Consider the following 24,724-nt stretch of genomic DNA (forward strand, 5'->3'; position numbering starts at 1 on the left):
AGGTGGATGAGGGTAAAGCAGTTGATGTGGTGTATATGGATTTCAGTAAAGCATTTGATAAGGTTCCCCACGGTAGGCTACTGCAGAAAATACGGAGGCATGGGATTCAGGGTAATTTAGCAGTTTGGATCAGAAATTGGCTAGCTGGAAGAAGACAAAGGGTGGTGGTTGATGGGAAATGTTCAGATTGGAGTCCAGTTACTAGTGGTGTACCACAAGGATATGTTTTGGGGCCACTGCTGTTTGTCATTTTTATAAATGACCTGGAGGAGGGCGTAGAAGGATGGGTGAGTAAATTTGCAGATGACACTAAAGTCGGTGGAGTTGTGGACAGTGCGGAAGGATGTCACAAGTTACAGAGGGACATAGATAAGCTGCAGCGCTGGGCTGAGAGGTGGAAAATGGAGTTTAATGCAGAAAAGTGTGAGGTGATTCATTTTGGAAGGAATAACAGGAAGACTGAGTACTGGGCTAATGGTAAGATTCTTGGCAGTGTGGATGAACAGAGATATCTCTGTGTCCATGTACATAGATCCCTGAAAGTTGCCACCCAGGTTGAGATGGTTGTTAAGAAGGCGTACGGTGTGTTAGCTTTTATTGGTAGAGGGATTGAGTTTCGGAGCCATGAGGTCGTGTTGCAGCTGTACAAAACTCTGGTGCGGCCGCATTTGGAGTATTGCGTGCAATTCTGGTCGCCACATTATAGGAAGGATGTGGAAGCATTGGAAAGGATGCAGAGGAGATTTACCAGAATGTTGCCTGGTATGGAGGGAAGATCTTCTGAGGAAAGGCTGAGGGACCTGAGGCTGTTTTCGTTAGAGAGATGATTAAGAGGTGACTTAATTGAGGCATACAAGATGATCAGAGGATTGGATAGGGTGGACAGTGAGAGCTTTTTTCCTCGGATGGTGATGTCTAGCACGAGGGGACATAGCTTTAAATTGAGGGGCGATGTAGGACAAATGTCAGAGGTAGGTTCTTTACTCAGAGTAGTAAGGGCGTGGAATGCCCTGCCTGCAACAGTAGTGGACTCGACAACACTAACGGCATTCAAATGGTCATTGGATAAACATATGGACGATAAGGGAATAGTGTAGATGGGCTTTAGAGTGGTTTCACAGGTCGGTGAAACATCGAGGGCCGAAGGGCCTGTACTGCGCTGTAATGTTCTATGTTCTAAAAGTTGGCATAGATTTATTACATTTAGTAGTGAAAATTGAGAAGCATTTATAGTTTATATAAATTTCCATTAATTGAGTTTCTTTGCGGGGGTAATAGCGAAAGCAGCTGCGGGCCGGAACGAAAGGTTTGTCTCCACCAACCTGCGCAACGGGCGGACTCACAACGCAGGGACACCGCCGCCAGGGGGGAGGGAGGAGGGAGGAGGGCAGCCCGGAACAATATTAAAGTGACACCGCTCGCTCCAGTAGCCGCAAACTAATTTTTTTTAAATTTAAAAACAGGGGAGGGGGGGGGGGGGGGTGATAAAAGGAGAAAGATAAAAGAGGAGAATAATATATAAAGTTCAAAGCAACATCCCGGTGTTTTGTCAGCTAGCGGGTCAGACCAGCAACAAGCTGCCAGTTGGAGTTGCGTCACCCGGACAGGCCGCTGCTTCCGTGGGTGCGAGAGAGGCGGCTTGAGCGGGCGGCCCGTCCCCGGACACCGCCACCCGGAGCAGCCACCGCTTACCAGCACTAACTTTTATCCACCATCCCTCCTCAACTCAGCCGCGGCGATGGGCGTCCCCAAGTTTTACCGCTGGATAAGCGAACGGTATCCGTGCCTGAGCCAAGTGGTGAAAGAGCATCAGGTAAGGAAAGTGGCCGCTTACACCCCCCCCCCCCCCCCGGAATTGGCCGCTTACCCCCCCCACCCCCCGGAATTGGCCGCTTACCACCCCCCCCCCCCCCCGGAATTGGCCGCTTACACCCCCCGCCCCCCGGAATTGGCCGCTTACACCCCCCCCCCCCCGGAATTGGCCGCTTACACCCCCCCCCCCCCGGAATTGGCCGCTTACCACCCCCCCCCCCCCGGAATTGGCCGCTTACACCCCCCGCCCCCCGGAATTGGCCGCTTACACCCCCCCCCCCCCGGAATTGGCCGCTTACACCCCCCCCCCCCGGAATTAGCCGCTTACACCCCCCCCCCCCGGAATTAGCCGCTTACACCCCCCCCCCCCGGAATTAGCCGCTTACCCCCCCCCCCCGGAATTGGCCGCTTACCCCCCCCCGGAATTGGCCGCTTACCCCCCCCCCCCCGGAATTGGCCGCTTACCCCCCCCCCCCCGGAATTGGCCGCTTAACCCCCACCCCGGAATTGGCCGCTTACCCCCCCCCCCGAATTGGCCGCTTACCCCCCCCCCCCGGAATTGGCCGCTTACCCCCCCCCCCGAATTGGCCGTTTACCCCCCCCCCCCCCGAATTGGCCGTTTACCCCCCCCCCCCGAAATTGGCCGCTTACCCCCCCCCCCCCCGAATTGGCCGTTTACCCCCCCCCCCCCCCTGGAATTGGCCGCTTACCCCCCCCCCCCCGAATTGGCCGTTTACCCCCCCCCCCCCGAATTGGCCGCTTACCCCCCCCCCCCCGGAATCGGCCGCTTACCCCCCCCCCCCGGAATCGGCCGCTTACCCCCCCCCCCCCCGGAATTGGCCGCTTACCCCCCCCCGAATTGGCCGCTTACCCCCCCCCCGAATTGGCCGCAACCCCCCCCATGGGATTGGCCGCAACCCCCCCCCCCCCGAATTGGCCGCAACCCCCCCCCCCGAATTGGCCGCAACCCCCCCCCCCCGAATTGGCCGCAACCCCCCCCCCCCGAATTGGCCGCAACCCCCCCCCCCGAATTGGCCGCAACCCCACCCCCCCCGAATTGGCCGCAACCCCCCCCCCCCGAATTGGCCGCAACCCCCCCCCCCACCCCCCCGAATTGGGCGCAACCCCCCCCCCGAATTGGGCGCAACCCCCCCCCCCGAATTGGGCGCAACCCCCCCCCGAATTGGGCGCAACCCCCCCCCGAATTGGGCGCAACCCCCCCCCCGAATTGGGCGCAACCCCCCCCCGAATTGGGCGCAACCCCCCCCCGAATTGGGCGCAACCCCCCCCCCGAATTGGGCGCAACCCCCCCCCGAATTGGGCGCAACCCCCCCCCGAATTGGGCGCAACCCCCCCCCGAATTGGGCGCAACCCCCCCCCGAATTGGGCGCAACCCCCCCCCGAATTGGGCGCAACCCCCCCCCCGAATTGGGCGCAACCCCCCCCCGAATTGGGCGCAACCCCCCCCCGAATTGGGCGCAACCCCCCCCGAATTGGGCGCAACCCCCCCCGAATTGGGCGCAACCCCCCCCCGAATTGGGCGAAACCCCCCCCCGAATTGGGCGAAACCCCCCCCCCGAATTGGGCGCAACCCCCCCCCGAATTGGGCGCAACCCCCCCGAATTGGGCGCAACCCCCCCCGAATTGGGCGCAACCCCCCCCGAATTGGGCGCAACCCCCCCCGAATTGGGCGCAACCCCCCCGAATTGGGCGCAACCCCCCCCCGAATTGGGCGCAACCCCCCCCCGAATTGGGCGCAACCCCCCCCCCCGAATTGGGCGCAACCCCCTCCCCCGAATTGGGCGCAACCCCCCCCGAATTGGGCGCAACCCCCCCCGAATTGGGCGCAACCCCCCCCCGAATTGGGCGCAACCCCCCCCCGAATTGGGCGCAACCCCCCCCCCCCCGAATTGGGCGCAACCCCCCCCCCCCGAATTGGGCGCAACCCCCCCCCCCCCGAATTGGGCGCAACCCCCCCCCCCCGAATTGGGCGCAACCCCCCCCCCCCGAATTGGGCGCAACCCCCCCCCCCCGAATTGGGCGCAACCCCCCCCCCCCGAATTGGGCGCAACCCCCCCCCCCGAATTGGCCGCAACCCCTCCCCCGAATTGGCCGCAACCCCCCCACCCCGAATTGGCCGCAACCCCCCCCCGGAATTGGCCGCAACTGCCTCCCCCCCCCACCCCCCCGGAATTGGCCGCAACCCCTCCCCCGGAATTGGCCACAACCGCCCCCCACCCCCCCCGAATTGGGCGCAACCCCCCCCCGAATTGGGCGCAACCCCCCCCCGAATTGGGCGCAACCCCCCCCCGAATTGGGCGCAACCCCCCCCCCGAATTGGGCGCAACCCCCCCCCGAATTGGGCGCAACCCCCCCCGAATTGGGCGCCAACCCCCCCCGAATTGGGCGCAACCCCCCCCCGAATTGGGCGCAACCCCCCCCCCCCGAATTGGGCGCAACCCCCCCCCCCCCCGAATTGGGCGCAACCCCCCCCCGAATTGGGCGCAACCCCCCCCCGAATTGGGCGCAACCCCCCCCCGAATTGGGCGCAACCCCCCCCCGAATTGGGCGCAACCCCCCCCGAATTGGGCGCAACCCCCCCCGAATTGGGCGCAACCCCCCCCCGAATTGGGCGCAACCCCCCCCCGAATTGGGCGCAACCCCCCCCCGAATTGGGCGCAACCCCCCCCCCCCGAATTGGGCGCAACCCCCCCCCGAATTGGGCGCAACCCCCCCCCGAATTGGGCGCAACCCCCCCCCGAATTGGGCGCAACCCCCCCCCGAATTGGGCGCAACCCCCCCCCGAATTGGGCGCAACCCCCCCCCGAATTGGGCGCAACCCCCCCCCGAATTGGGCGCAACCCCCCCCCGAATTGGGCGCAACCCCCCCCCCGAATTGGGCGCAACCCCCCCCCGAATTGGGCGCAACCCCCCCCCGAATTGGGCGCAACCCCCCCCCGAATTGGGCGCAACCCCCCCCCGAATTGGGCGCAACCCCCCCCCGAATTGGGCGCAACCCCCCCCCGAATTGGGCGCAACCCCCCCCCGAATTGGGCGCAACCCCCCCCCGAATTGGGCGCAACCCCCCCCCGAATTGGGCGCAACCCCCCCCCGAATTGGGCGCAACCCCCCCCCGAATTGGGCGCAACCCCCCCCCGAATTGGGCGCAACCCCCCCCCGAATTGGGCGCAACCCCCCCCCGAATTGGGCGCAACCCCCCCCCGAATTGGGCGCAACCCCCCCCCGAATTGGGCGCAACCCCCCCCCGAATTGGGCGCAACCCCCCCCCGAATTGGGCGCAACCCCCCCCCGAATTGGGCGCAACCCCCCCCCGAATTGGGCGCAACCCCATCCCCGAATTGGGCGCAACCCCATCCCCGAATTGGGTGCAACCCCCCCCGAATTGGGCGCAACCCCCCGCCGAATTGGGCGCAAACCCCCCCGAATTGGGCGCAACCCCCCCCCGAATTGGGCGCAACCCCCCCCCCCGAATTGGGCGCAACCCCCCCCCGAATTGGGCGCAACCCCCCCCCCGAATTGGGCGCAACCCCCCCCCCGAATTGGGCGCAACCCCCCCCCCGAATTGGGCGCAACCCCCCCCCCCGAATTGGGCGCAACCCCCCCCCCCGAATTGGGCGCAACCCCCCCCGAATTGGGCGCAACCCCCCCCGAATTGGGCGCAACCCCCCCCCCCCCGAATTGGGCGCAACCCCCCCCCCCCGAATTGGGCGCAACCCCCCCCCCCGAATTGGGCGCAACCCCCCCCCCCGAATTGGGCGCAACCCCCCCCCCCCCGAATTGGGCGCAACCCCCCCCCCGAATTGGGCGCAACCCCCCCCCCCGAATTGGGCGCAACCCCCCCCCCCCCCCGAATTGGGCGCAACCCCCCCCCCCCCGAATTGGCCGCAACCCCCCCCCCCCCCGAATTGGCCGCAACCCCCCCCCCCCGAATTGGCCGCAACCCCCCCCCCGAATTGGCCGCAACCCCCCCCCCCCGAATTGGCCGCAGCCCCCCCCCCCCGAATTGGCCGCAGCCCCCCCCCCCCGAATTGGCCGCAGCCCCCCCCCCCGAATTGGCCGCAACCCCCCCCCCCCGAATTGGCCGCAACCCCCCCCCCCCGAATTGGCCGCAACCCCCCCCCCCGAATTGGCCGCAACCCCCCCCCCCCCGGAATTGGCCGCAACTGCCCCCCCCCCCCCCCCCACCCCGCCCGGAATTGGCCTCAACCCCCCACCCCCCCCCCGGAATTGGCCACAACCGCCCCCCACCCCCCCCCCGGAATTGGCCGCAAACCCCCCCCCACCCCACCCCCCCGGAATTGGCCGCAAACCCCCCCCCCCCGGGAACTGGCCACAACCCCCCCCCCTCCGAATTGGCCGCAACCAACCGCGCCACCCCCCCGTGAATTGGCCGCAACACCCCCCCCCCCCCCCTGAATTGGACGCAACACCCCCCCCCCCCCCCCCCACCACCATTGGCCGCAACCCCCCCCCCCCCCCATTGGCCGCAACCCCCCACCACCCCCCCCCGGAATTGGCCGCAAACCCCCCCCCCACCCGGAATTGGCCGCAAACCCCCCCCCCACCCCCGGAATTGGTCACAACCCCCCCCCCCCCCCCCCGAATTGGCAGCAACTAACCGCCCTCCCCCCAGGATTGCCCGCAACACCCCCCCCACCCGAATTGGCCGCAAACCCCCCCCCCATTGGCCGCAACCCCCCCCATTGGCCGCAACCCCCCCCATTGGCCGCAACCCCCCCCCCATTGGCCGCAACCCCCCCCCCATTGGCCGCAACCCCCCCCCCATTGGCCGCAACCCCCCCCCCATTGGCCGCAACCCCCCCCATTGGCCGCAACCCCCCCCCATTGGCCGCAACCCCCCCCATTGGCCGCAACCCCCCCCCATTGGCCGCAACCCCCCCCATTGGCCGCAACCCCCCCCATTGGCCGCAACCCCCCCCATTGGCCGCAACCCCCCCCATTGGCCGCAACCCCCCCCATTGGCCGCAACCCCCCCCATTGGCCGCAACCCCCCCCCATTGGCCGCAACCCCCCCCCATTGGCCGCAACCCCCCCCCATTGGCCGCAACCCCCCCCATTGGCCGCAACCCCCCCCATTGGCCGCAACCCCCCCCATTGGCCGCAACCCCCCCCCATTGGCCGCAACCCCCCCCATTGGCCGCAACCCCCCCCATTGGCCGCAACCCCCCCCCCATTGGCCGCAACCCCCCCCCATTGGCCGCAACCCCCCCCCATTGGCCGCAACCCCCCCCCATTGGCCGCAACCCCCCCCCATTGGCCGCAACCCCCCCCCCATTGGCCGCAACCCCCCCCCATTGGCCGCAACCCCCCCCCATTGGCCGCAACCCCCCCCCATTGGCCGCAACCCCCCCCCATTGGCCGCAACCCCCCCCCATTGGCCGCAACCCCCCCCCATTGGCCGCAACCCCCCCCATTGGCCGCAACCCCCCCCCATTGGCCGCAACCCCCCCCCCATTGGCCGCAACCCCCCCCCCATTGGCCGCAACCCCCCCCCCATTGGCCGCAAACCCCCCCCCATTGGCCGCAACCCCCCCCCCCATTGGCCGCAACCCCCCCCCCCATTGGCCGCAACCCCCCCCCCCCATTGGCCGCAACCCCCCCCCCCCATTGGCCGCAACCCCCCCCCCATTGGCCGCAACGCCCCCCCATTGGCCGCAACCCCCCCCCCCCATTGGCCGCAACCCCCCCCCATTGGCCGCAACCCCCCCCATTGGCCGCAACCCCCCCCATTGGCCGCAACCCCCCCCATTGGCCGCAACCCCCCCCCATTGGCCGCAACCCCCCCCCCCATTGGCCGCAACCCCTCCCCCTTTGGCCGCAACCCCCCCCATTGGCCGCAACCCCCCCCCATTGGCCGCAACCCCCCCCCATTGGCCGCAACCCCCCCCCATTGGCCGCAACCCCCCCCCCACCATTGGCCGCAACCCCCCCCCCACCATTGGCCGCAACCCCCCCCCCCATATTGGCCGCAACCCCCCCCCCCATTGGCCGCAACCCCCCCCCCCATTGGCCGCAACCCCCCCCCCCCCCATTGGCCGCAACCCCCCCCCCCCCCATTGGGCGCAACCCCCCCCCCCCCATTGGGCGTAACGACCCCCCCCCAATCCCGAATTGGGCGCAACAACCCCCCCACCCCAAATTGGGCGCAACAACCCCCCCACCCCGAATTGGCCGCAACCCCCACCCCGAATTGGCCGCAACCCCCACCCCGAATTGGCCACAACCCCCCCCCCCCCCAAATTTGCCGCAATCCCCCCCCCCCCCCCCCCCCCCCGAATTGGCCGTCCAGAACTCCCCATACTACTGGAGCCCTGCGTTCAAAACTCCCTCTTCTCAACCCTGAGGCTTACCTTCAACTCTCTCTTTCTCCCCCCCCCCCCCAAACCCTGAGGCTTACCTTCAACTCTCCACCACCCCTAATCCTGAGGCTTACCTCCAACTCTCCACCCCTCTACCCCTGAGGCTTACCTTCAACTCTCTCTCTCTTTCCCCCCCCAACCCTGAGGCTTACCTTCAACTCTTTCCCCCCCCCCCAACCCTGAGGCTTACCTCCAACTCTCCACCCCCCTACGGCTTACCTTCAACTCTTTCCCCTCCCTGCCGCAGCCCTGAGGCTCGCCTTCCACTCTTTCCTCAACCCTGAGGCTCGCCTTCCACTCTTTCCTCAACCCTGCGGCTCACCTTCAAATCCTTGCTCCTTAGTCCCAGGATTTGGCTGGAACTAAGTTTCTAATAACACTTGTTATTTAACAATTCCAGTGTTTGAAAGAGGTGCTTTAATTATTTAATGGCCACTCGTGAAAGTTTCTCAAAAGTAGACAAATTCAAAATCACAAGAGCGGACGAAGCTCTGAATTGTTTGTTGTTGCTGAAATGGTTTGTTTGCTTATCAGCCAACCATCGTACCATTTCTCCAGACTCCTGATTTAAATGTGCATTTGTAACTGCATTTTTCTTTAGCAGTTTCATATTTCTTTCTCCTGTATCTGTTCTCTCTCTGTTGGTGTTGTTAGCATTATCAGATCATCTTTGTTTCATTAATTTTTAAGAATTCTAATAATGAAAATGATTCGTCTTGTCTCTGTAATGTTACTTTGTCATCTTTTTATTGTGTATCTCTGGATTAATTGGTCTTCCCCTGAATTGGGTTTGATTTACTATCAAGTTATCTGAGCTGCATATGATCTTTACAAATATTTGAAATTATTTATACATTTATTTTTTTTATCAATTTACGTAGAAAAGCCTTGCCAGCCTCAGTCAGAGAGAGGTATTTACACAGTCCCTAATACATTTGTTGTGTTTTCATTGATGAAATAGCAAAATTTCCATAATCCAACAAAGTGCTTTGTTATGCAATTTAGTCATTGTGATCTCATGCTTGTGTATATTTTGCTTGATGTCATTTCAACAGGTGTCTATGAATAAATGTCATTGTGTCTGACCGGTTGGTACATCTTTTTTATCATTATTCACCCACCAGCACATTTGACCAGAGTTAATTCTATCTGATTTGTTGGAAACAGTAGTTGATCCTGCTCAATATTGTTTTCCCCTAATTTATTTTTGACTTCTTGCCATAAATAAGGAAGAAAAGAAAATTCTCTAAATTATGTCCCCAGGGCACTGCACTGCCCCACTCACATAAGGAGGGAAAGGATAATCTCTCTGACCCCACCAGTAGGGAATCCTGGTCCAGGAGAAGAACCGTCAAGACACCCAACAATAGTGTCCCGGGAGGGAGGGCCGGCTGTCCTCCCCCTGCCACCCGAGAACCACTGTCCACTCCACCAGACCAGGAGCAGCGCAATGTTCATTCAGATAGAAAAAGGGAAAAAAGGACCCAGGGAGGGGAGGGGGTACACAACCAACCCACGGTAACCACCATTATATAAAGGTTATCCAGGGCCACCCTCATGACTAATCCTCAGCCACGAATACCAATCCCACTTCAGCCTACTCCAATAACAGACCAGCTTAAATTCAAATCTAAAAGAAAAACCCCAAATTGATTAGCTCAATCACAGCGAGGATGAACCAATCCTACCATCCCCGCACATCCTGCTCTCTCCCTGCTCCAGCTCCATGTATCTTGCTTTAAATGAGAAGGGGTGATGACACAGAACACCCCCTTCCCCCAAACATAAGGATTGTGACACAAAAGGCATAATTACAATGGGAGTGAAACTGCACAAATTCCATTTCCCACTTGCTAAATCAGGATAACCAATAGTACAGGCCTTCACACCCATATTTCACACTCCATTGGAAAAAAGACAGCATCAAGAAAACAACAACATAAACAGGGAGTAATGTCTAGGATGACAGACAAGTTGCAGGTCAGTCCACAGGATAAAGGCATCTTCCAGGTGGCACGAAGAAAGCAAAAGTCCAGGGTAAAGCAGGATCAACGAGCACTCTTCAGGATCTCACAACGATTCCAACAATCTCATCATGAGCCACCATAATAATCTTTATTATTGTCACAAGTAGGCATACATTAACACTGCAATGAAGTTACTGTGAAAATCCCCTAGTCGCCACACTCCGGCGCCTGTTTGGGTACACGGAGGGAGAATTTAGAATGTCCAAATGACCTAACGGAACGTCTTTTGGGACTCGAGGTAGGAAACAGGAGCACCCAGAGGAAAACCACGCAGTTGTGAGGAGAACGTGCAAATCTGCACAGACGGTGACCCAAGCCAGGAATCGAATCTGGTGCTGAGAAGCAACGGTGCTAACCACTGTAATGCCACCCATTACTTCCACCATGCTGTCCCACCAACACCCAGGCAGTCTACAGCCTCGACACTGGCAGCAGCGGGGGAGGGGGGGGGGCTACCGGTTCGGCCACCTCCAACCCCTCATGACGAGCATTAGGTACAGGACCAGTGGTCGGTAAGCCAGACCAACGTCTGGCCTTGAAGACAGGATACGCTGTGCTCTATCAAATCTGATGCACCTAGCCACCAGTTCAAAGATGTGCAGGTTTGGTGGATTGGCTATGCTAAAATTGTCCAAAAGGTTAGGTGGAGTTATGGGGATAAGGTGGAGCCATGGGCTTGGGTGGGGTGCTCTTTCCAAGGGCCGGTGCAGACTTGACGGGCCGAATGTACTTCTGCACTAAATTCCATGATCTATGATCGGCAAAACATAGCAGCCAAATTTTGAACTCACTGGAGAACTCTTCCACCACCTCGCACCAGGCTCGAGTGCCAAGAAGGTCTATTCTCCCGAACCCTTCAGGATGGATGATAAGCCATGTCGCAGGATCTTGGCAACACTGAGGCGGGCCCCCACCAGGGATAGTGCTCTCTCAGGTGCAAGAACCTCCTCGTGCACCTTCATAAAAGTATCCCACAACTCAGTGAGCCCTATTGACCTGCACAGCAGAACCGAGATTTGCAGCAAATCTGATGCACAGAATATAGCCACGGCAAAAGTCCGCTCAACAGTAACTGCACCTCGGACTTCCGGTGGGGGCCATGATGTGAGTGGTCGCACATTTTGGTAGCTCCTGCTCATGGTGGACTTTTTGGACTATTTCCTCAGCTAACGGCAGGGCTGAGTGATTGTAAAAGGTGCAGGAGGGTTGGAAGGAGAGAATGTCCCACCGATGTTTGGATTCATGGACCAGAAGTGGTCGGTAAAAGGAGAGAACAATCGTTGAAAGTTGGTGTGGTTCCTGCGACACGGGAAGATGGTGGAGGATCAGGGTCTGATCCTGTCCGCCCAGTGGTCGATGGAGCAGCTAATGAACTTCCTCCATGAGAAATTTGTTCAGCAGAGGAAGGAGAACTTGGCGGACCTGGCTAGGGTGATGGACCCGATAAAGGCGGGGTTCGACTGCATGGAGACGAGGTTGGAGGCCCAGGGCCAGGCGATCCAGAAGGTGGAGGAGGCGGTGGGGGAACACGAGCAATCTGCCTCGATGGCAGCGAAGATGGGGTTGATGTGGGATCAACAAAGGAGGCTACAGGAGAAAGTGGCGTATTTGGAGAAGAGATCGCAGGCCTGCTGGGGGGTAGTGATGCAGCGGACACCAGCGCACATGTGGGGCGGATGTTCGAGACGGTGAAGGGACATTTAGTCGGCCCCTGGAAGTGGACCGGGCACTAATGAGGAAGCCATAGAGGAACGAGCTGCCAAGGGCAATGGTGTGCCTGCACCGGTTCTTGGATAAGAAACAGATTTTGAGGTGGGCCAGGCATACGAGGATCTGCACCTGGGAAGGTAGTGAGCTGTGCGTTTATCAGGACCTGAGTGCAGAGCTGGCCAAAAAGAGAGCGAGCTTCAACAAGGTGAAGGCAGCCCTCTTTAAGAAGCGGGTGAAGTTCGACTTGCTATACCCGGTGCGCCTGTGGGTAACATACAAAGATCAGGAACTCTACTTTGGGACGGCATGGGAGGCGATGGAATTTCAGAGACCATGGACTGGCAGGAGAATGAGGCCATTGAACTCTGGAGGAGATGTTCCTCTTCTGTATTTTTGTGGTTTGTTTGGATCACGTGTGTTTGGGGCCATTGGTTGTTTTGTTCTGCGTTTGCTTGTTTTTTCTTGATGGGGGATGGTGAGTTGCTCTTTTCTGGATGTTTGGTGGGGGTTGTTTAGTTTGCACTGGGAGGATGATTTGTGGGGGGTGCAGCGCCCCCCCGACCAGGCTGATCACCTGGAACGTGAGAGGGTTGAATGGGCCAGTCATGAGGGCCCGTGTGTACGCTTATTTAAAAAGCTTAAAGGCGGACGTGGCAAAGGCAGACGTGGCAATGATACAGGCGACGCATCTTAGGGTGGTAGATCAGACTAAGCTGAGGAAAGGGTGTGTAGGATAGGTATTCCATTCGGGGCTAGAGTCCAAAACGGGGGGGGGCGCGTGGTGGCGATTTTGATTAACAAGTGGGTGGTGTTTGAAGTGGGAAGTATAGTGACAGACTTTGGGGGGATTGGTGGGGATGCCAGTGGTGTTGGTGAATATTTATGCTCCGATCTGGGATGATGTAGAGTTAATGTGGCGGGTACTGGGAGGAAAGTTCCCTGATCTGGACTCGCATTGGATGATTATGGGGGGGGGTTTAATACGGTTCTAGATCCAAGGCTGGATCACTCAAGGTCAGGGGGTGAAGGAGCTAAAGGGGTTTATGGAACACATTGGGGGCAAGGGACGGATGGATCCGTGGAGGTTTGGGCGGCCAAGAGCGCAAGAGTATTCATTCTTCTCCCATGTGCACAGTGTACTCCCGAATTGACTTCTTTAATATGACAGGACATTGCTGGTGGGGGTGGTGGATGTTGAGTACTTGGCGATTGTGGTGTCGCACTGCACTGGGTGGACTTGTGGGTGTGCTGCGCTGTAATGTTCTATGTTGGCAGAGGTGGGTGAGCGGGTGAGGGAGGCCAATCGGAGGCATGTGAAGGTACGCCATATGGTATTAGAGGCGTTGAAGGCAGTGGTGAGAGGGGAGTTTATTTCGATACGGACGCACAGGGAGAAGGCGGAGTGGGCGGCGATGGATAGGTTAGTGGAGGAGATTCTCCAGATGGATGGGAGGTATTCGGAAGCCCCGGAGGTGGGGCTGTTGAGGGAGCAGCAGAAGCTGCAGATGGAGTTTGGGTTGCTATCTATGAAGGCGGTGGGGCAGCTGGGCGGTGTATGAATATGGGGAGAAGGCTAACAGGATGCTAGCATACCAGCTGAGGAAGCGGGAGGCGGCGAGGGAGATTTGGAAAGTAAAGGAAAAAGTGGGGAATACGGTCTTGAACCCGGTCCCGTTGGGGTTGAACCAGGTGTTCAGGCACTTTTACAGCAGGTTATACGAGTTGGAACCCTCAGCCGGGACGGAGGGGAAGAGGCGGTTTCTAGAGGGATTGGAGTTTCTGTGGGTGGAAAATGAGTTGGTGGACGGCCTAGGGGCCCCAATTGGGCTCATTGAAGTGATGGAGGGGTTGGAGACGAAGTAGTTGGGCAAGGCCCCGGGGCTGGACGGTTACCCAGTGGAGTGTTACAAAGGTTCTCTGGTATGCTGGAGCACCTGTTGGTAAGGGTGTTTAATGAGGCTAGGGAGCAAGGGGTGCTCCCCCGGACGATGTTGCAGGCCTCGATGTCACAGGCCTCGATTTCTCTCATCCTGAAGCAGGAAAAGGACCAGGAACAATGTGGATCATTCAGGCCAACATCCCTGCTAAATGTAGATGCCAAGATCTTGGTCTCGAGAATAGAGGATTGTGTGCCAGGGGTGATCGGGGAGGACCAGACTGGGTTTGTGAAGGGGAGACCATTGGCAAATATTAGAAGGCTGTTAAATGTGATAATGATGCCCTCCGAGGGACGAGAGGTGGATGTGGTGGTCGCCATGGATGCGGAAAAGGTATTTGATCGGGTGGAGTGGAATACTTTTGGGAGGTCTAGGAGTGGTTTGGTTTGGGCAGGGTTTTGTGGACTAGGTCTGGTTGCTGTACCAGGCACCGGTGGCAAGTGTCCGGACGAACCATGTGAGCTTGGGTTATTTTAGGATGCATTGGGGGACGAGGCAGGCTCTCCTCACTGCTGTTTGCCTTGGCTATAGAGCCACTGGCAATGGCGTTTGAGAGCATTGAAGGACTGGCAGGGGATAGATCGTGGGGGGTAGAGGGGAGGGGGAGGGGCACAAGGTCTCGCTCTAGGCGGGCGACCTGCGTTTGTATATTTCTGACCCATTGAGGGATTGGAGGGATTATGGAATTCGGCCGGTGTTCAGGGTATAAATTGAATATGGGGGAAAAGTGAGGTCTTTCCGATTCAAGCAAGGGGATAGGAAAGGAGATTGGGGAGATGCCGTTCAAGGTGGCGGGAGGGAACTTTCGGTATCTGGGCAGCCTGGTGGAGTGGGAGCAGCTGCACAAGCTGAATTTGTCTCGGTTGGTGGAGCAGATGAAGGGGGACTTCAGAAGGTGGGATATGCTCCCGTTGTCACTGGCGGGGAAGGTGCAGACGGTGAAGATGACTCTTCTCCTGAGGTTTTTGTTTATATTTCAGAGCCTGCCTATTTTTATCCCCAAGGCTTTCTTTAAGAGGGCGATATCAGGTATAAATCCCGATAATATATTTTTTTAAAAAGAGGGTGTATGCGGTGATTTCTGGGTTTGTGTGGGTGGATAAAACCCTGTGAGTAAAGAAGGTGCTGCTGGAACGGGGTGGGGTGGGGGTTGGGGGGGGGTTGCTGGCCCTACCGATCTTTATAAATTATTACTGGGCAGCAAACATAGCGATGGTCAGGAAGAGGGTAGTGGGGGAGGGGCGGTGTGGGAGCGGGTGGAGGCGGCCTCATGTAGGGGCATAGGTTTTGGGACACTGTTAATGGCGCCTCTGCCATTCTCGCTGGCTTGGTACTCCACAAGTCCGGTAGTAGCGGCTGCCCTGAGGGTGTCACTCAGTGACGGAAGCATATGGGGGTGGCGGGGGCATTGGTATGGGCACAAATTGTGGCAACCACCGATTTACACTGTGGGGGGGGGGGGGGCTGGATGGGGGGTTTTGGGGGTGGCAGCGGGTTGGGATCGAGTGGTTTGGGGACTTGTTTATCGATGGGGGCTTTCCATGTTTGGAGGAATTGGAAGAGGAGTTTGAGCTGCCTGGTGGGAATGAGTTCTGCTACTTGCAAGGGAGGGACTTTGTGTGGAGGCAGTTTTCTACCTTTCTGCACCTGCTGCCCAGGGGGTACAGGACACAAGGTAGTGTCGAAAACGGGAATGGGGGAGGGGAGCATCTCGTAAATTTGGAATCCGAGAATTTACAGTGCAGAAAGAGGCCATTCGGCCCACCGAGTCTGCACCGGCCTTTGGAAGGAGCACCAGCACCATACGTAAGCCCACACCTCCACCCTATCCCAGTAACCCTATCTAACCTTTTTGTACACTAAGGGCAATTTAGCATGGCCAATCCACCTAACCTGCACATCTTTGGACTGTGGGAGGAAACCGGAGCACCCGGAGGAAACCCACGAAGACATGGGGAGAACGTGCAGACTCCGCACAGACAGTGACCCAAGCTGGGACTTGAACCTGGGACCCTGGAGCTGTGAAGCAACTGTGCTAATCACTGTGCTACCATGCTGCCCCAGAGGGAGAAAAGGAGCCCCAAGAGGGGAGGTGAAGCGAAACTGGGAGGCAGACCTGGGCAGGGAATTAGAGGCGGGGTTGTGGGAGGATGCCCTGAGGTGAGTCCACACGTCTTGCCGTGTGCCTGGCTTAGTCTGATACAATTCCAGGTGGTCCACAGGGCGCATATGTCCACAGGGCCCGAATGAACAAGTTCTTTGAGGGGGTGGAGGACTGGTGTGCGGGTGGGCCCGCAAATCATGTCCATATGTTTGGGCATGTCTGAGGTTTGGGGGATTTTGGCAAGGATTTGCCGATGTCATGTCAAAGGTATTGAAGTTACGGGTGGTTCCGAGTCGAGAGATTGAGATTTTTGGTGTGTTGGAAGACCCGGGAGTCCAGAGGGTGAGAGAGGCTGATATTTTGGCCTTTGCCTCCCTGATAGCCCGGAGCCAGATCCTATTGGTGTGGAGGGACTGGGACCGAAATCAAGGGTATGGATTAGTGGCATGGCTGGGTTTCTCAGGCTTGAGTAGATTAAGTTGGCCCTGAGGAGGTCGATGCTAGGGTTTGCCCGGAGGTGGCAGCCATTTATTGACTTCTTTGGGGAAAATTAAGCTGTCAGTAGGGGGGGCGGGTAAGAGGGAAGTATGGGGCTTGGTTGAGGTGGGAAATAGTTTGTTTGACAGGAGGATTGGGGAATTGTATATGTACGCCACGCTGGCTGGGTTTGGTTGTTGGTTGGGTGGTTGTTACTTTTAAAATTATTTATGCCTTAATAAAAATATTTTAAAAAATCAGTAACTGCATCTCTGTAAGAAGGGTCCCACCCTAGCCCATTCCGACCCCCTATGAACAAACGAGGATTTTAACATTTTATCTCGGCTCGCAAAGACACCTACCAAACACTAACCCCTCCCCCGATAAGCACCAATAATGGGTGTATACAATTCATTTGTGTTTATTCTGCTGTAAGGCGTGAAATCTTAGATAAATTAACAGCCTCATTACAGCCTTGGTTTAAACACTTGGTTTAAAAGAGCTGAATGCCAGAAGTGAGGTGAGAGTAACTGCCCTTGACATCAAAGCAGCATTTGACCGAGTATGGCATTAAGGAGCATAGCAAAACCAGAGTCAAGCGGAATCGGGTAGAAAACTCCTCCACTCTATCTACACCTCCCGCTGCCTGGGAAAAGCGGGCAGCATAATCAAAGACTCCTCCCACCCAGCTTACTCACTCTTCCAACTTCTTCCATCGGCCAGGAGATACAGAAGTCTGAGAACACGTACAAACAGATTCAAAAACAGCTTCTTCCCCGCTGTTACAATACTCCTAAACGACCCTCGTATGGACTGACCAGATTAATACTACACCCCTGTATGCTTCACCCGATGCCGGTGTTTTTGTATTTACATTGTGTTGCCCTATTATGTATTTTCCTTTTATGTACTAAATGATCTGTTTGAGCTGCTCGCAGAAAAATACTTTTCACTGTACCTTGGTACACGTGACAATAAACAAATCCAATCCAATCCGCTGGTTGGAATCATACCAGACGCAAAAGAAGATGGTTGTGGTGATTGGAGATCAATCATCTCAGCTCCAAGCCCATCCATCACTACTGGCTCATCCATCTATAGCTGCTTCATTAATGACCTTCCTTCCACCATAAGGTCAGAAATAAGGTAGTTCGCAGATGACAGCACAATGTTCACCATTTGCAACTCCTCATCGTGAAGCAGCTTATGTCCAAGTTCAGCAAGACCTGGGCAATATCCAGGCCTAGGCTGACATGTGGCAAATTACATTTGTGCTACACAAGTGCCAAGCAATGACCATTTCCAACAAAAGAGGATCTAACCATTGCCTCCTGACATTCAATGGCATTATCATGACTGAATCCCTAACTATCAACATCCTGGGGGTTACCATTGACCAGAACCCCTGGACTAGCCATATAAATACTGTTGCTACCAAAGCACATCAAAGGCGAGAACTCACCACCTAACACCCCCAACCCCCGACCATCTCCAACGTAGGAGGATCTAACCATTGCCCGTGGCATTGAATGGCAGGACCATGGCTGAATTCCTCGCTATCAAAATCCTGGGGGTCTCGCAGAACCCCTGGACTAGCCATATAAATACTGTCGCCACCATCTGGAGGTTCCCCTCCACCATCAGACTTGGAAATATATCGCTATTCCTTCACTGTTGTTGGGTCAAAATTTGGGAATTCCCTCCCGAACAATACTGTGGATGTACCAACACCTCCGGGACTGCAGCAGTTAAAGAAGGTAGCTCACCGCCACCTTTAAGGGTAATTAGATTTTAAAAAAAAATAAATTGAGTACCCAATTCTTTTTTTCCAAATAAGGGGCAATTTAGCGAGGCCAATCCACCTACCCTGCATATCTTTAGGTTGTGGTGGTGAGACCCACGCAGACACGAGGAGAATGTGCAAACTCCACAAGGATTGAACCCGGGTCCTCGGTGCCGTGAGGCAGCAGTGCTAACCACTGAACCACCGTACAACCCGAAGGGCCATTTGGAGATGAGCAATAAAATGCTGGTCTAGCCGGCACCGCCCATATCCTGTAAATTAATAAATAACAAACTATGATGTCGAAGATAGCTGGTTTCAGAATGGAAGAAAAGATATTCAATTTATGTTGTCATGTGAGAGTACCTTTTAAGACGTGGATGTTTAAGCAATGTACCGTTAAGAAAACAATGATGTCAGAGAGTGGGTGGAGCTGAATTCAGGTCAGCCATTTTGAATTATGCAGTTTGAAAAAGCAGCTTGTGTGTGTCTGTGTTTCCAGAGTGCTGCAGTTGCAGTTTGAAAAGAGCTTGTGAGTGTCTGTGGTTTGCAGTGAGCTGGATCTTTAACCTGATGTGATTGTGTTTAAAGGTGTTAAGTCTCTTGGAAGTTTGAAGGAACATTTTAAGGAATTATTTACTTGTTGCAATATTTTCCGAGTTATCTTTGAAGTAAGGGGTGTTAAGAGATCCAATATTTATTTAAGATGTTAAGTTGAGTTCATGGAATAAACAGTGTTTTGTGTTTAAAAACCCTCATGTCCATAATTGTAATCCCACATTTAGGGAAAAAGCCGTGTGCTAGGAAAAGCAACAAATCCATTAAAGGGAGAGGTTGGTTGAACTCCATGATACATTTTGGGGTTCTGAAAATGCCTCGCCCATAACTATGTCTTCAAGGTAGCGAAACATCCCAGGGGGGCTTGATAAGAATCAGCCAAATTTGATGCTGAGCCAAAAAGGAGATATTTGGGTTGGTTAGTCGCTTGAGGTAGGTTTTCAGAATCGCCTTGAAGATTTAGGTTTAGGGAGGTAATGGCGGGGCAAAGAAAGTAGGTGTTGCTCAAGCAGGACGCTTGAATGGAAGGAACCAAATTTCTGATGCAATCTTCCAAGCCAACATCTTGTGCACCATCCTGCTGCAAACTTGCAAAACATTCCACCTGGCCTAGATGTAGACTAATTGTGCCCTTGTACACAAGAGTTCTGATCTCATCTGCAAATCCACATGTTTTCCCCCTACTTCTGGTTTCACTACAACCCAGGCCACAATGCTAACTGTTAAGAAAATGTTACCCAAAGTGTTTTTTAAAAAAAAACACAGCAGAGTAGGATCACACTCTGTCTGGCTTTCTTCCCTCTTTGCACAGTATATTCTTTGTCTTTATTGCAGATTTGTTGAAGATACTGTCAGCATGCAACACTCAAGTGAGCTGGATCTAAACTATCAGGGTGAAACTTAGTTACATAATTGGTGAAGTTCTAAAATATACACCAATGGTTATCTGTGCATATTCAGCTTGTATCTGGTACTATTGTCACGGTTCATTTTTTTAACCTCTACTGCTGCTAAGAGTTATGTTTTGATGATTTTGATGATTTTTTAATTGGGAAATTGTCTTGCTTTTTATTCCTTCGTTCCAATTCTGCAAGGCATTGACAGACAAGGGATTCGGACATAGTGATCACTTTTAATACCTTCTTCAACTGACCACTCTTCAGATGAGCATCAACAGTGATTTGTGATGAGCTATTCAGTCAGGAACTGTTTCCTGCTCTTTTAAATCCAGGGTGCAGAGGTCAATTATGTCTCGCGTATTGCCTGACTGGCTAAAATTGGCTAACACAGTCAGTCAGTATTTCAACCTAGGCCTTTCTACCTTTTGTGGCTGAGCTGGGTGTATATTGTCAAAGAACAACAACCTCATACAATGAGTTGTGGAAAGCTGGCTATGTGATTTTGCTCCATAAGAGGATGTTTATTGATGGGAATATTAGACCGCAAGTACTTTAATGATACTTGACCTTTGTTTAATTGTTATAATCTACTTTCTCTTTGGGTGGTACTTTTAATTCAGTTAAATTCTTTCTTTTTTTTTATCCTTCTGAAAATAATATCCTTCCTTAACATATGACAAACGAGCCAGGACCCGCAAAACATTTTGATGTCAAATTGGTATCTTTATTGTAACAGTACTTCTTTAAATACAGGATTTCTAGACACTTTCACCAAAGACTCCAACAGAATCAAAACTTCTAACTCTGGAAAAAGTTACATAAAGCTACCCACATGTAGAAACAAGCCTGTCAACCACCTGGCTTTGTGACTTAATAATAATAACAATAATCGTTTATTGTCACAAGTAGGCTTCAATGAAGTTACTGTGAAAAGCCACATTCCGGCGCCTGTTCGGGGAGGCCGGTACGGGAATTGAACCCGGGCTGCTGCCTTGTTCTGCATTATAAGCCAGCTGTTTAGCCCACTGTGCTAAACCAGCCCCAGTGACTTGTTCATAGTCACAGAATATGAATTGGCAAATATTTGCCCCCGAGTTGAAAAGGCAGGTTTAGGTCTCCATATTCTTCGAGAAATAAACACACTTTCCTTAAAACCTGCCTATTATAATTTCAGCATCTATCATCAAAGAAAGATATCTTAACTACCAATAAAAAAAAAATCCTTGTTTTGAATTCAAGTTTCATAGCAACATTAAAAGTGCTCTTTCCTTGAGTCTTAACTTTATATGTTGGCATAGCCATTAATGTTGGACTGTAGCAAAACTCTGGAGATTATAGACTGTTATCAGCATCATTACCTATATAATTAAAAACCTTTAATTCAAATCTAGTGAATCTTCATTCTTACCACAAAGAGTAGCTTTTGAATAGTAAGTTGGGTCAAATAATTGTTCCTGCCATTTAGGCACACTTGACCAATTCCACCATCCCTCCCATGTCACCTGTCCTGAACCATGCGGTCCAATTCATAGAACATACAGTGCAGAAGGAGGCCATTCGGCCCATTGAGTCTGCACCGACCTACTTAAGCCCTCACTTCCACCCTATTCCCGTAACCCAATAACCCCCTTAACCTTTTTGGTCACTAAGGGCAATTTATCCTGGCCAATCCACCTAACCTGCACGTCTTTGGACTGTGGGAGGAAACCGGAGCACCCGGAGGAAACCCACGCAGACACTGGGAGAATGTGTAGACTCCGCACAGACGGTGACCCAGCGGGGAATCGAACCTGGAACACTGGCGCTGTGAAGCCACAGTGCTATCCACTTGTGCTACAGTGCTGTCTTGTGCCATCTCCAGTCTATCCCTTGCTGCCACCCCATCCTACCCCTCATAGAAACATTCTCTCCAGCCAGAGTATCTTTGTAGTTGGACTCCTCTTAGTATTTTTGTTTTTACATCAATCCCTCAACCCTTCCACTGCACTACCAACTGTCGGAACTGCACTGATGTCATGTGCTCTAGTCCTCTGCGTGCAACAGGCTCCTCCCACCAAACCCATCGGCAGACCCCTTAAACTGCTTAATCGAAAGCGTTTGGACAGACAAAAGTTGTGTTATTGTTACACGTTATATTGTCTGTGTGCAGTTCCTGTTTTATTCTTCCATTATAGGTTCCTATGTTCACAATTCTAATACTGTCAGTTGACCTACCAGTAGAGCACCGCTGCTGGTGGGAGGTTCTCATTACATTCATGACATTGACTTCATTGTGTAAATGAGGGGTACAGTGTAAACAAAATTATAATGGAAGAAGTCGACCAGATGTATGCATCTGTCAGATTTCTAATTATTATAGACAGATATGTTCTGCATAAAATTTCCAAGCAGCTCTTATGCATGAAATACTGGCCCAGTTGAAGCTAAATGTTATTTTTAAAATGTTGTTTTTAACACAAATCTAATGTATTTGACTTTTAGCCAGAATATTAGCCCCTGTAAATGGGCTGGAGTTTGTTACCAGCAGAAAGAGACCCAAATGAACATGGTTCAGTCTTGAATTTGAGGAACAGCAAAATCCAATCTCTGTGGTTAATTATGGTCACGTTGGTGTCTCCGCAGGGAGGATGAAGCGGTGAATCCCTTCCCACACGCTGAGCAGATGAACAGCCCCCCCCCCAGTATGAATTAGCTGGTGTCTCAGAAGGTGGGATGACTGAGTGAATCCCTCCCCACACTCTGAGCAGGTGAATGGTCTCTCCCCCGTATGAATTAGCTGGTGTCTCAGCAGGTAGCTAAATGTTATTGAGCATATCTGACACCCTGACCATGGTATTTTACATCACAACGACAGCAGGATTGTCTCATGAACAAAAATTTGATGATTAACAAACAATGTGGCACCACTTTTTAAAATTTAATCCTAAACCGTATTGCTTGCGAAATGGGGAAAAACTATCTTGTCTCAGAGTTTGGGATCTGATTGATTTCCAGTTGACCATTCACTATGAAGCCTGGTATTCATCCAAACTCCTTGGGTCTTGCATGCTGTTGCATATTCAAAAATCTCACTGCTGTCAAGCTAAAATAAGCAACATAAATGCAGACTGGTTAGTTTCTGTAACTTCCTGGCCTGTGCAGCTGAGATTCGAGCCATATTGAGTTATGTTGTTTTCTATTGTGTTAAACATTTTGTGTTGAATGCCAAAGGATTTTACCAAGTCTTTGCCACAAACCAGAGAGAGTTATAAGTCAAAGAACCTGCACAAATACAAATTAGCACCCCGAGTCTGCTCCACCATTCGATGGGAGACCCCTTATTTTGAAATAGTGACCCCCCTAGTTTTAGATTCTCCCACGAGGAAGCATCCTCTTCACATCCATTGTGTCACGACCCCTCAGAATCTGGTATGTTTCAATCATACTGAAATGAAATGAAATGAAAATCGCTTATTGTCACAAGTAGGCTTCAAATGACGTTACTGTGGAAAGCCCCTAGTCGCCACATTCCGGCGCCTGTTCGGGGAGGCTGGTACGGGAACTCTTCTAAACTCCAATGGATACAAGCCTTGTCAGTTCAACTTTTCCTTATAAGACAACCCACCCATTCCGGGTATTAGTCTCGTAAACCTTCACTGCATTGCATCCAACATATTTGCATCCTTCCTTAAATAAGGAGAAAACCATACTCCAGATGTGGTCTCACCAATGCTCTGTTGAACTGAAGCACAACCTCCCCACTTTTGTATTCAATTCCCCTCTCAATAAAAAGTAACATTTATTATGTATTACTAGCTTTTCTAATTGTTGCTGTACCTACATACTAACCTTTTGTGATTTATGCAATAAGACACTATCACTCAGAGCTCTGCAATCTCCCACCACTTAGACCGTGCTTCTTTTTTATTCTTCCTGCCTAAATAGACAATTTCACACTTTCACGCATTATGCTCCATTTGCCAGATACCATTCACTTAACCCATCTATATACCTTTGTAACCTCATGTCCTCTTCACAACTTCTAACCGGCAAAGTTAGCAACCATAATGTTGTCCCTTCATCCAAGTAATTTATATAAATGGTAAAAAGTTGATGCCCCAGCACTGATCCCTATGGCACACCACTCTTTACATCTTGCCAATGAGAAAATGACCCATTTATGTTTCCTGTTAGCTAGCTAATCTTCTGTCCATCTCTGTATGTTGTCCCCTATGCCATGATATTTGATTTTCCACAATAGCCTTTAATATGGCACCTTATTAAATGCCTTCTGGAAATATAAATGCAGTACATCCACTGGTTTCCCCTTTGTCCACAGCATCTACTACTTATTCAAAGAACTCCCAAAAAATTGGTTAAACATGATTTCCCCCTTCACAAAACCATATTGACTCTGCCTGGTTACCCTTAATTTATCCAAATGCCAGGCTATAATGTCTTTAATAGATTGTAACATCAGTCATAGGGAAATGTTAACCCAACTGGCCTGGAGTCTCCTTCCCTTTTTAAGTATGAGAGTTACATTCACTATTTTCCTATCTAATAGGACCTTCAACAAATCTAGGAAGTTTTGGAAAATTAAAACCAATGCATCAACTAGCTCATGAGCTACATCTTTTAATTCCCTAGGATTAGGTCCATCAGGACCCGGGAACGTCAGTCTGCAGATCCAACAATTTACTTAGTACCACTTGCCTGGTTATTGCAGTTTTTCCGAGTTCCTCCCTCCTCCAATGTCTGGGTTGTTACTTGCATCCTGTAGTGAAGACCAAAGCAAAATACCCATTCAATTCATCTGACATCTCCTTATTTTCCATGACTAACTCCCCAGACTCACTTTCTATGAGATTGATGCTCACTTTGTTAGCTTTTTCTTTTTTAATTATCGATAGAACTCTTACTATCCATCTTTATATTTCTGGCTAGCATTCACTTGTACTCTAATTTTCCCTCCATTCTTTACTCTTATTTGTATTCTGTCCAGTCTTCTGATCTACCACTTGTCAGACATAAGGG

The 24,724-nt window shown here is 53.5% G+C and overlaps 1 protein-coding gene across 3 annotated transcripts in view; it reads left to right on the plus strand.

Annotated features, from left to right (window-relative positions):
• The first annotated feature begins 1,458 nt into the window (after positions 1–1,458).
• The window catches only part of xrn1 (5'-3' exoribonuclease 1), a 169,882-nt gene continuing 146,616 nt past the window's right edge, over positions 1,459–24,724 (plus strand). The window contains exons 1-2 of one of the 3 annotated variants that reach the window (XM_072473915.1): positions 1,460–1,813; positions 22,331–22,455. Coding sequence is in view for 2 of the 3 variants with exons in the window: in XM_072473914.1 (XP_072330015.1) it covers positions 1,739–1,813 (75 nt within the window). In the remaining variant the exon portion in view is untranslated. Of the gene's footprint in view, positions 1,814–22,330; positions 22,456–24,724 lie in introns of all 3 variants that reach the window. The other 2 variants (XM_072473914.1, XM_072473913.1) reach the window with 2 other exon arrangements.

Source organism: Scyliorhinus torazame, chromosome 14 (genome assembly GCF_047496885.1).
Source record: "Scyliorhinus torazame isolate Kashiwa2021f chromosome 14, sScyTor2.1, whole genome shotgun sequence".
Lineage (NCBI taxonomy): Eukaryota > Metazoa > Chordata > Chondrichthyes > Carcharhiniformes > Scyliorhinidae > Scyliorhinus > Scyliorhinus torazame.